Source organism: Lycorma delicatula, chromosome 9, assembly GCF_047948215.1.
Source record: "Lycorma delicatula isolate Av1 chromosome 9, ASM4794821v1, whole genome shotgun sequence".
Taxonomy (NCBI): Eukaryota; Metazoa; Arthropoda; class Insecta; order Hemiptera; family Fulgoridae; genus Lycorma; species Lycorma delicatula.
The window spans coordinates 23704257-23717475 of NC_134463.1; the positions used below are offsets into that span (position 1 = coordinate 23704257).

Here is a 13219-nt window from a genome sequence, read left to right on the forward strand (position 1 = left end):
CAATTATTTCACAGGATTGCTTTCTAATCGATATACTTACTATCTTTTTTGTAAAATTGATCACAATATTTGAATTTTATTATAATCCTTAAAGTATAAGTAAATATTTATTTCCATGTAGATTTTTTCCTAGTGTATATATACATATATATTTAAACATTAACCTACAATTTCCGATTCTACCATTTTTAATATTATATGATGTACTATAATTAAAAAAATTTCATTTGCTTAGCCAATACAATCAGTTTATCACATGTAATCATCAGTTTATTAATGGTACATCTCAATACTATAGGGGCAGTAAACATAAAAATGAAATCAAGATAACACACGGTTTGCTTAGCAACTTGTAAATACTAAAGGATTCTGGTATCTTGTCGTAAATGTTTCAAAATGGTTGTACCGTCGGAAGTGGACGATGTAGTTACATTGAACGATGATGAAGCTGTTGAAAATATTGGATTGGGTTGTGCTTTAGAGAGTTTTTCAGAATGGAAAGAAATTTTATCTATGATAAATAACTTAAAAGAAGATCAATTATCTGAGGATATGCGACAATCTGAGCTTGCTAATGAGAAGTTTAAATACATACTTAGCCAATACAAAGAACAACCACATTTATTAGATCCGTACCTGGAACAGATATTGAATGAAATTATATCGGTAGTAAGGCTGTCAGACTCTTTAATCGAATTGAAACATAGAGCATTTCAGTATCTTTTTATTATTGTGAATGTTAGAGGCTATAAGGTTGTTGTTCGACATTTGCCTCATGAGGTTAGTGTTTTGATACACATGCTATTGTTTTTATGGTGGTTATTTTAATTATTATTTGATAAAGTTATCTACTGATTGGAAAGTGATGTTAAAGAAAGTGATTGTAAAGACGCATTCATTAGTGCTCTCTGTAATATTTTCATGTGGGCGTTAAAGTATTGGGTTTGTGTAACCTCGATTGTTTAGTTTCCCACGTTCTAAAGTTTTTTCTGGTATATTATACCCTTTTAATCAATGAGATTAAAAAAAAAATAAATAAATAAAAATTGAGCAACATTTCACCTGTAAATGTTGGTTGTATTAATAATGTATTTTGTAGATCTTTTAGGAGTACTTATTAATTTTTGTTAAAAAGACCTAACCTATCATTTAATGTTGCCTTAACTGAAAAATTCTATGTAAACTATTATTTCTAGGGATTTATGTTATTTTTTACAAAGCAGCAAAATGTTGTGCAATCATATCAACATGTTGAAGCTACCATCTGTTAAGATTTAAAAATGAATTCTATTATTCTTCATAATGCCCATTCATTATTGCCTTACATGCATTATCAGATACATTGATTTAGTTGTTATACTATAAAATACTGACAACTGCTATATTTATTTATTTTTTTAAATTATGAATTAAAAGGAAAGAAAGTAGCTTACTAAAATGGTCTATTAAAGATTATGCCAAAGGTAATAAAAACAGTTTTCAAAATGTATTGTACTACAAAACCATTGACACAGTTTGAATAAGAAAATATAAAATGTGACAATAAATGAGATCTGTCGGGAAGCAAGAATATTCTTTGATAAAATTAGCAGATAGAACATATACTAAATATGTTTTATTTAGAATTACAATTATTTATGCTTTAATTTTGCATGTTGCATGATTTCATCTCCAAACAACTGATTAATGTTTCTGCTTTTTTTTTCAATTCATTCACAATCTCAAATCTTGTGTATGAAAATGTATTACAGAATTTTTATAATCAAAACATTGTAAACATTGAAAATGTTTACAAATGTGAAAAACCGCAATATTACTCCAGCACAACTTGTCAGTCTAGATTAATGAGGTTACTACCTTCCATCCAGATGTTTCAGGTTTGAATCTTGGTTAGGCATATTTTTCACACTCTGCAAAATTAATTTTGTAAAATGAATCATAATAATTAATATGATATATAATTGTAGGTTTCAGATTTGGAACTTGTTCTACAACTTCTTGAAGTCCAGGATGAGAAAGACACTGCAACCTGGGAAACAAGATATTGCTTATTGTTATGGCTTTCTATTATTGTGATGATACCATTTCATATGGCACGTCTTGATTGTGGTGTTCAAGAAATTTCGACTATAGATAGGTTAGTAAATTGTGTCTTACATTTGTGAGATTGTTATTTCATAATAGGATGTAATTCAGTTTTAGTTTGATAGGTGATTACGTTCAGAATATAATTATTTATTATCAAAATAGAATTCCTACTCTTTTTTCACTGATTGTATAAAAGAGTGGATTTCAAAAAGGGTCTCATGTGTTATATGATCACCACTATAAATATCCAGTAAATATTTGTCCATGTTCGGTTATGAGATAACAAAGTAAATATATACACACACACACACACACACACACATATATATATATATATATATATTTATCATAAGAACCATCAAACTTAACCTATGCTCGCTTCACTAGTGAGCAAAGGTTAGCGAGTGTAGGTTAAGTTTGGTTAGATTATATTTGTACTTTTAGAATTATTTATTATATATTTGGTTATCTCATAACCAAACAGATATTTATAGTGGTGGTTGTATAACCCATGAGACCCTTCAAAAGGATTTGACGTTCCTTCTGAGAAATTTGATAGTAGTAATCAGCCAAGTATTTTCGGATAACCAAAAAAAATAATGATTTTTTAATTATGATGGTTTTTTTTTTTTACTTATCGTTGTCCAGGCCACTCATATTTTACTATTTCATAAGTTCATCTGCATTATTATTCTATTACTGCTGGTTATAATTATTATTTATTTTTGATATGTTAAATAAAAATAATAAATAAGATTCATTATCAGTTTCTGTTGTTGGCAATTTGTGCTGGGAATTGCAAACAAATGCACCACCAGTTTGTATGAGTTTGTTCACTTTTCATGCCTATTTGGTGCATTTACACAATGACAATAATTAAATTATAGGATTTACCTCTTTCATTAAAATCCACGTTTAAATTCTTGTAAAACAGGAGTATTTAATTACAGTGGTAGTGTATTATGATATTTTAATAAGGGAACAGATTAATATGTACGTGTAAATTTAATTTGAGGGCCCAAGATTCTGTACCTTGCTGCCGTTTCATATATGCATGGTCACACAAATTTACATCCATGAAGTGGTTTTGAGATGAATTTGAAATTATTTCAATAGCCATTTTAAGTACGTAATTGTTCCTATCAGTTGGAGTAATTACATGTGTAAACCTTATATAAATTTTATTTAAATAACGAATCATCACAGAGGTTGATGAAAACTTATTTAGTGAGCCAAAAAATAATCATGGCTGAATTTTGCAGCAGCAGTGGATGTTTAGAAGAATTTTTCTACTAAACTCATGATTTTTTTTTTGTATTCTAGGTGCCATATAGTTTGTGTCTTACTTTACTAATAGAAATAAAAACATGTACAAGAGGAGTCAACCATATAATGAATTTTTAGCTAGCACATCAATCCAGTAACTTGGAATGGGAAGAGTCCTCATTAGCATAGTTTTGTTGAACTGTGGAATGCCACATGCAAACAATTAAAAGGATGTAAGGAAGCAAAAAGGCGAGGAAAAAGAAGCATTGAACCATCACTTAAACTTTTACATTTCCCCTAAGTTTATGTGGCACTGTATTAATGGAAATTATACCCTTTCTGGTAAATCATTAAAGGGAAATATTAATTTCTATTTACCTACATTCAATGCATTGGAAAGATAAACAGTTAGATTATTAATTATAATCTACTTAAATATAATATAAAGTGTAAACTATGGGTAATGACTTCCATGTAAAGAATAAGTACCTACTTATGCATTTTATTTTCATAGATTCTATAGTTTTGTAGTGCACTGGAAAATGTTAAATATGACATGGTGGGGACTAGTTATGTCTTTGATATTTAAAAAAAAGACAGTCAAGGTAGCTAGTGAATTAAAAAAAGAGTGAGTGTGTGTATACACATATATATATATATATATATATATATATATATATATATATATTTGTAAACAAAAAACCGTTAATAAATTGTACCATACAGTATAAATAACATACAGTATAATAACGCAATATGTAAACCCCTGTTTAGGTATTGGTTCTTATACATACAGAATTTGTTTGTCCTTTTTGGCTTAATTATGTTGGTCCTGTAGTTGATTTTTCTTTAAAAAATGTATTTATTTTTTTTAATATGATGCAGCAATTTAATTTCAACTCTTCCATCTTTGACAAGAGTGAAATAATTTGAATTGTTTTAAATATCACCAGATTCAATGGTATTAACAAGTTAACAAATGTCCAAACCAGTAAATAATATCTTTATTATAATCTTTTTTTTTATCTCAAAGTTGGTAACTGTGTATTGAATGACCACTTAACTTAGTGTATTTAGGGATGATTGAATTGTATATCTAATTTGTATTGAGTGTAAGTAAGATGTTCTTTTTTTCACAAACAGCTTGGGAAAATCAGTTTACTAGTGACAAAATCAGTTTACTAGTGACAATAGCCAGTTCAGACATACCTTACCATATTCTGTTGTTTTTCTGAGAAAAAGTTAACATCTAAAATTCCTTGTGTGGATATATATGGGGTTTCATTTTATACTGTTTATATTTTAAAAAAGTTGTTTAAAACTGTATAAAACAGTAGCTATGAATTGCAATGTACATAACACCAACTGTAGTAATTTTATTTTAGAATGTTGAAAATTTTTTTTAATTTAAAAATAAATTATTGGTTTTAATTTAATTTAAAAAAAGACAACTTAATGATTACTGTAAATAAAATATTTTTGTCTTAACCTTTCAAGTAATTAATCTTCCTCAAGTTATTGTTGGTCAAAACTGTAGTAAGATAATGCATATATTTAAGCATGAAAGGGTTGTAATGGGAATAATTTCACAAAAATATTATTTATTTTCTTAACCTTCTTTCTTTTTTAGGTTGTTAAATGTGTGTAAAAAATATCTATTGGTGGCTGACAAATGTAGAGATGCTGCTGCATACCTCTCTGCTAGGTTATTTACTCGTTCAGATGTAAAACAGCTACATCTCGGGCCATTCTTTGAATGGATATTCTCTGTAAGTTATTATGTTTCTGTGTGTAGGTTTATGAAGCAATTTTATTTATGGATAATATAGAGCAAGTTTTATAATTACAGTTTAATTTTTTTGTTTAATATACTTATATTCTTAATAAAAATAAAAATGTAATCTGAAAAATATTAGATGGATATGTATAAGGAGCAATCAAATGTATACAAACTGGTTTCATTGCTTTTGAACTGATTAGTGCAATGGTAACCAGTTTGTCACATGTGATGACAATATGTTGTTTGTGAATTGTCAGTTGCATCCCAACCTAAATCCTTTTTTCTGCCATAAAAATTGCATGTTATGTTTATGTTGCATGTATATGTTTAATAGGAGAAATTAGTGACCCATTTGTATTTTATAAGCATTAAATAAAGTATCGGTAGCCTAGGTAGACTTAAATTTTCATTTTTTTTTTTACAGTAACTCAATATAAAAATCCCTGGATGAGTTAAATTTGCTTCTTCCAAACCATTTAAATGCTAAAAAAAAAACAATAAATCAAACAAGTTCTCACTTTCAGACACCATTTGAGTTTAAGATATAAAGGTTAAGAGAATGTGTTAAATAGTAAAGAAGAGACAGTCTGTCCATAGAGTTAATAAGCAAGACTCTTTGAAAACAGTAGGTAGCTGTTTTGCTTACAGCCTTTCAGTTGTTTAGGGTATCTTTATTCAGGGATATCAGAAATTAGATGTCCAGTCTTAATAAAAAAGATCTCCAAACTCCTTCAAAATAAACAACATGAGAGAGGGTCTCATTCATATAAAAATGTTTTGTTTTTTTTTTTTACTGTGAAATAGAATCCCATCAATCTGTTTTAACAACTATAAATTATCAATTATTATTTCTGAAAAGTTTGCTCTGTCTGTAGTTTAAGAGTTACACAATGTCTCCAGTGTCAGTGTTACACAATAGTAGTAAGAAGCTTAGCTTACTTTTGTTTTAATTTGATATTTCTGTCAATAATGATGTTTTGCCTATTTTATTTATGTATTTTATGTTTTTGTGGCCTTGTGTATTCGAAGCTTATTTTATCTATGTCTTGATTTTTACTTATTGGTAAGGCTTTTGAAACTTAAGGTTTCTTTTAGCCAGGAAGATTTAGATTTTCAACATGAATATCTTACATGGTTTTCACTGGTGATATCATTTAAAAAATGTAAATAATTGCAATTCTTTATTTAAATAAACCTATAATAATTAAATAAATAATATTCTCTTTTAGTTGTTGTAATTTGTACAAAGATAAGGAGCTTTACTTAGTTTTGGGTTTTAATGTTTTTATAAGCCTGCTGAACACCAAAAGAAATTCTCAAATGCATGTTACTTTAAGCCAGTCCATAAGGAAATTAAAGGTTTCTTGATAAAAGTGATAAGTCTGTTTGCTAATTTTTTTGTTTATTTAAAATTTATGTAAAATACTTTTAATGAATTTTTTAATTTGTTTAGCAATGTACTCCAGAAAAATCTGGGGACTGGAAAAGATTTGGTCCATTATCAAGTTTAGCAGCAATCTTAAAGCATGGAGAAAGAGAAGATTTATTACCACATGCACCTAAACTTTTATCATTCATTCTGAATTCAAAATGTAGAAATGACAGTTATAGATTGACTAGAAAATATGCAATTAAAATAATACAAAGAATTGGTGAGTATGTATTTTAGTATGTAAAATTCTTTATGTTTCTGACTTTTATTCAGAATTGAATAAACATTAATATTTTTTCCACTTCCATTTGACCTTTATAGGTTTCAGTTGTTGATGAAATATTTGTGTTTGTATTTCAGGAGGTATGGCTTTTCCTAATTAGAATTTCAGTCATTGGTAATATTGTATCGTCATCAATCAGGAACTAAATCTCCTATATTGTTCTACAATCAGCTCTATCCACCCAGAAAAAGATACACTGGCTTCACAGGACATGTATGCCCTAGCATGACCTTTGTAGTTTAAACTTAACACCCACAAAATCAAAATTGGAGGAAAAAGAATTAAGGGTAATTGTAGATGCTTACAGTATTCAGTGAGCAGCAAAGATTTTAGGAGGGGTTATAAGCAACAGATGGCATTTTTTGTCAAGAAGATCATAGAAAAAGAATAGACCAATAATGAAATGCACGCTTTCATATGCTTGATAAAGGTTTCTACAAGTTATGACAGTTCTCAGTATCTGTCTTTTATGGAAGGTGATCTCTCTTGAATTCAACAATAATGTTTCTTATTACACTTGTAAGCAGTTTTTCATTACTTTTTTCCCAAAATAATCATTCCACGGGAAACCAGCATTGACTAATATTTCATTACTATCTTAGCAATGCTAATTATATTTTTATTAGTACTTTTGCTTGTTATATTTTTACTTTCTCTAGGAAACTTGATAATGTTTCTGTTTTGTACAGAATTAATTCTTATAACAGTTTAAAAGTCTATTCCTCTCTTAGAAATATTCTGTTGCATTCAGGGTTTTATATACATTATTAATAGTAAAATTTTGTGGGAAACCAAAATAAAAATTCTGTTTAACCAGGTTTTAGATTTACAAAGGATGTTTAAAAAACATCCTTTGTAAATGGATGTTTTTAAATGGATGTGTTAAAATGGATCCTTTGTAAATGGATGTTTATAAATAAAACTGGTTTTATTTATATGAAGTGCTCATTGCTGTTTTTCTTAATCTTGATTAAAGATAGGTTACATATAATTGGACAGGAGAGTTATAGTTCTATGAATAATTATTTAATTTTACAAACTGTAATTTAAAAAAAAAAATAATTTTATACCTATATTATTGAGTGTACCGGAAGAAATCATAAAATATTTGAACGTATACGAATATCTTTATTACTGATTTATTTCTAGTAATTGAAAGGTTTCTTTCAATGTATTATGCAATGAATTTTTAACATTTCCTTGCTTATCTTTTTTAATATATATCTAACTTAAACGAGGTGAAGGTGTACTTGCTTACACGATCTCTCCCCTTTGTACCCGAGACTTCTTAAATACAGTTTTCAATCCGAAGCTAAAGAAAGGAACCTTATTCCAGTAATTTCTTCAAAATAGTTGTAAAATATTATTATTATTATTTTATTTTTTGTAATCAAAACAAATAATTTTTGTTATTGTTATTCTAGTTGTAAACTGGTTCTATAAGGGTTATTAATTATGAGATGGTTGGAAATAAAAGTTTGTCATTGTCAAGTAGGCACAAATGACAGCTTATTCAAATTTTACTAACATAATTATGTAATTTAAATAAATAATAACCTAAAATATATTTGCTATAGACTTATGTGTTGATATTAAAAACATTTGCACACTTGTGCACATAAATAAAAAAAATATAACTTAACATGAAATCTTTATCCAAAATCTTCTGAATCAAGTTTCATATGATAAATTCATTTTAGTTTTACAGAGGCAATTTATTTTATCTGAAAATAATTAAAAATAAAATCCGTTCAAAACATGTTTAGCAATAATAAAATTCATAAGGTTAATATTCTACGATATACTGTAGGGTAATTAAAAAAAAAATTTTTTTACGGAATTCATGTCCCAATACCTTTTCTTTTTTTATTTTAATAATTCGTGTTGCCAGTGTGTGGCTGAGACACAGGTTAGCCAAATATTATTTTTATTACATTTATTTTACTTGCTTGTTACCCATTAGCAAGGAACAACTTGTCAACTTTCAAGATGCTGCCTGCTATCCAATGGCTGCCTAGTCTCATGACTAGGTTTACTTAGCCATCCATTGAGATGTGCATGAGGCATGTACAACTCACCCAGTAACAAGCTTAGGGATATGTTATCCGTTGGTGGAATATCGGTGGCCAATCGGAGATTTTCACAATTACGCGAGCCCAAGGGTATCCCAAATCTAAATAAAAATGTTGATGTTTTTTAAACTGGTTTTATTTATATGAAGTGCTTACATCTGTTTTTCTTCTTAATCTTGATTTTCATAACTTAGCCATTTTTTTAAATTAAAATATCTATTTCTCTTTTTTTAGGACTAACATTCTTAAAAGTTCGGATAGCTACTTGGCGATACAGTCGTGGAAGTAGGTCACTCGCATTAAATCTCAATGCAGGTGATTGTTTGCAACAGGTGCCCAGCATAATTGATAATAAAGCTTCAGAAACATCTCCAGTTAGTGATGATGAAGATATTGATGTACCAGCAGAAGTTGAGGAAGTAATAGAAGAACTTATACAAGGTCTCCGTGATCCAGATATTACAATCCGGTATAATAAATATATGAAAATATTTCACGTATAACTTCTGCACATAAACATTTAAGTATTATTGCATCTATTTAATACAAATCTTTAAAAACAACCAAAAGAAAATTCTTCTGTTTATTGTATAATAATTCGTTCATAAATTGACTTTAGGTTAGTGGATAACATTGAAATTATCACTTTTTAAGTAATAAATTTTAGTTCTTAGCTGATTGTGTTTACTGTGTAAACTAAAATTGTTTACCTCTTTATCTGACATAAAAAAAACTAACATGAAATCATTGTAAAAAAATATAACTTTTTAAAAATGTACAGAAATGCTTCAACATTTAAACATATTTCTCTCTCTCTCTCACTCTCTGTCTCTCTGTGTATATATATATATATTTTTTATATAAACCACCTGATGCAGGCTATTGATATAAGACATATCTTACCTTAATTTTTCATGAAAATACTTTTGCAGGATCCCGCATCCCCAGTCATGATTGAAATAATTCTGTTATTAATAACAGAATTATATGTGTTAATAACATTATAAATAAGAACTAATAATAATAATAATAACCAATAAACACATAAATTATTAATAATGAAAAAAATCATGACTGAGGATGTCAGATCAGCATCATCATGCATCAAATCATAAGACATGTATTATCTCAATATTTTATACTAGGTGGTTTATTTAATAGAATTTAAAATTAATTTAACAGTACAGAGGAATAATATGAATAACAAAAAGGTTAATTTCAGTAAAGTAATATTTATATTTATCTTAAATATTGTTTTGATTATTCTAAATTCTGTTAATATAAGCCACCTAGTACAGAATATTGAGAAATACATATGTTAGTTTAATTTTGTCATGAAACTACCGTGGCTTTGTTTGTTTTGCTTTTATTTGATAATTTACTCTACAGTAATGCACATCTAAATACATGTGCCTGGTTTATTTTTAATATATTTTAAACAGTTTAATTAAATAATTCAAACATAACTGAGGGTGTGTGAACCTGCGAAAATACTTTCATGATAAAATTAAGTTAAGATATGTCTTATCTCAATATGCTGTAAAAGGTGATTTGTGTTAATAGAATTTAAATATAACTGAACAGTGCAGAGGTGTAATATAACTCTTAAAAGTATTAATTTCATTAAAATTATATATATGATTTCTGTTTTTGACCTCTTCAAAATGGCATTATTTACTCTATAAATCACTTCATTGTTAATCTATTATCTAAAATTATGTTTTTTTACTAACCTTATTCACTTTATAAGTATTTTTATGTTATATTCCTTTTAAACAGAAAAAATCAACAGAGAAAAGTTCCAATTTATTTTTATAACGTGCAGAAATGGATTACTACATTAGTTTTGTCGATTAAATCACACCCTTCTAAGTAGAACAGGGTAAATATGGTACAGAGTTTTATAGATTATGCATATTTAAAATTATCATTTCCAATCTGTAACAAATGTAAATAAGTAATTTTTATTGTAAGTTGTAGTATTTCAAATTTAACATGGTGAACATGGATAAAAATTTTACTGCACGTTCACTTTTTTTTAGTTATTATTTTTAAATATATGTTTGGGTGCGGTCAGTATGAGTTTTACTGGAAGTAGTTATTATATTAATGTCTGTTTTCTTTTGTCAAACAATTTGGGAGAACATTTTTTTTTTAGATCAAAATTATTGGTTTTTATTTCATTTTTTTTTTACGCTTATAAACTAGTACTGCATTTTGTACAACAGATGACAATATAAAAACAATTACCTTCTTATCTTATTTTGGAATAAGGTATAAGAAAGTAAAAAAGAATGTTTACAAGTAGCTTATAGTATTCCTGGCTTCTTTGGAATAATTTTATGAAAAATGGGTGTGAGGATTGGTAACCTAACATAAATTGATAAACTATTTTTTTGCTATGAAGATTGTGTGGCTGTACCTGATTGTCACACATATTGAAGGTATACATAGAAGTATACTATTGATAATGCAGAAATTATTGTTATCTAAATGCCTGAGGAATTAAGGCTTAGAAATTTTGGTTTAGAATTGCCTGAGGAATTCAGGTAATATAGTTTATTACATACATATATGCTTGGTTTGCTTGGCATTTCTCCCACCACCAACTTATTTGGTTACCGTAAAGCGTAAGACCGAATGTCTGTGTCATAAATGGCTACTGAGCCACAAAACAGTTTAGCAACCAGTGTCCTAAATAGCTCCTAGAGCTTACCTAACAGTGTGAATGGACTAAGCACCGTACCATACACCACCGGCTTACATGTCCCAACCGCTCACTTATCATATATTTACTAAAATGGGTACGTGCACCCCGTTAACTACTAAAAATATATATGACATCCATAAGTTAAAGTTTACTTTGTCTAGACAGCAATTTGCTGCCACGCATAGGTCACTGAATGTCAGAAAGTACCTGTCCACTATATTAAAGTGCTTGGAGCCTTAATTAGCTGGTGGTCAGCCATATATTTATAGGTTAGCTTCCCACAGCAGTGCGGTAGGAGTCTTTTAAGTAAACTACTGATGTCGGCTCCTTGATGCAACTGCATCAAGGAACTCCCACATGGTTTGACAGTGCAGCTCTCACCAGATTGACTCGCCACTTGTTAGTGGCTAATTTTTCCCTTGACTTCTAAGTTCCAGAGTGGCTCGGATCTCTGGCCCCCTCCAAGAGCAAGGGAGTCAAACATCAAGTATTCATTTGACTAGACCTCCCCATAGACACACAACTCATCAGCTGGCAGGCAGCCAGGCAGAACCATAACAGATATTGGTTCAAATTAACAAATATGGTGAGCACCTGGGCACCCATTGCCCTTAAAAACAAACTCTAGGCATACCATCCCCTCCAGATCCCGTATAAACTTGTACAGGGATCTTTCCTTTGTTGTGGTGTCCCATTCCAGCTGCCATGCTTCGGGAGGCTCTGCAACCTCTTCCACTGGCAGGAGATTGGCAACATAATGAAATTTAGATTCGGTGCATTGTGATCACAGTTCTGTTCTGGTACTGGCCTGGCCTGAAACCGCATTCCAAATACCTCCACCTCCCAGCCTCTTCGGAGTCTTCTCATGGCTGCCCGAACTTTCACCACTAAATCGATTGGTAGAGCCTTTCCCAATACGGTGGTGGTAGCCTTGTAGGAGGTTGTTTTTTTAAAAACACCCATGCATACAGTTAAGGCTGTGTGCTGGGCACTCCTTAAATTTTAAAGAAGTGCTCTATTCATATCCAACCTATGCGCCCAAACGGGCGCTGTGTAAGAGGTCATGCTTTCAAAGACACCTCAGTATACCATGTACATTTGATGGTGAGACAACCCATAGTCCTTCTGAGCAATCCTCCTAAGTTTGTTCATCACTGAGACAGCGTCCACTGCTGCTTGCCTAATGTGGTTGCTTAACAGGACTTTCTCATCATACAAAACACGTAGGTACTTATGAACTCTCACTCGGCTGATTACACTGTGTAGGTTTCAATTGTATGATAAGTGTAAACTTCATCTTGGGCACAGAAATCTTTAAATTTTGAATGTCCATCCAGACATCTGCAGTTGACAGGGTTGCTTGTGCTTGATCTTCTAGCTGTGGTATGTGACAAATAGTCACATACTGTGGCCTGCAGGGCTACGGGAACATTGCGGTGTACCAACTCAGAGGACAAAACTTCAACACAAGGAAGGAAATGCTGCCTCTCTATGTCTATAAAAATTGCCAAAACATATTTACAGTCGGCGCTTTCCACCTTGAAGAGAATTTAAGATGCAATCCTAGGTGCCATCCCCTTTTGTGAAG

The 13219-nt window shown here is 29.8% G+C and overlaps 1 protein-coding gene across 1 annotated transcript in view; it reads left to right on the forward strand.

Annotated features, from left to right (window-relative positions):
* The first annotated feature begins 300 nt into the window (after positions 1–300).
* Tbcd (tubulin folding cofactor D) overlaps positions 301–13219 on the forward strand; it is a 43347-nt gene continuing 30428 nt past the window's right edge. The window contains exons 1-5 of the mRNA XM_075374767.1: positions 301–780; positions 1968–2137; positions 4985–5123; positions 6588–6786; positions 9156–9390. Of these exons, the coding sequence (XP_075230882.1) occupies positions 397–780; positions 1968–2137; positions 4985–5123; positions 6588–6786; positions 9156–9390 (1127 nt within the window). The 5' untranslated portion in view covers positions 301–396. The remainder of the gene's footprint in view (positions 781–1967; positions 2138–4984; positions 5124–6587; positions 6787–9155; positions 9391–13219) is intronic.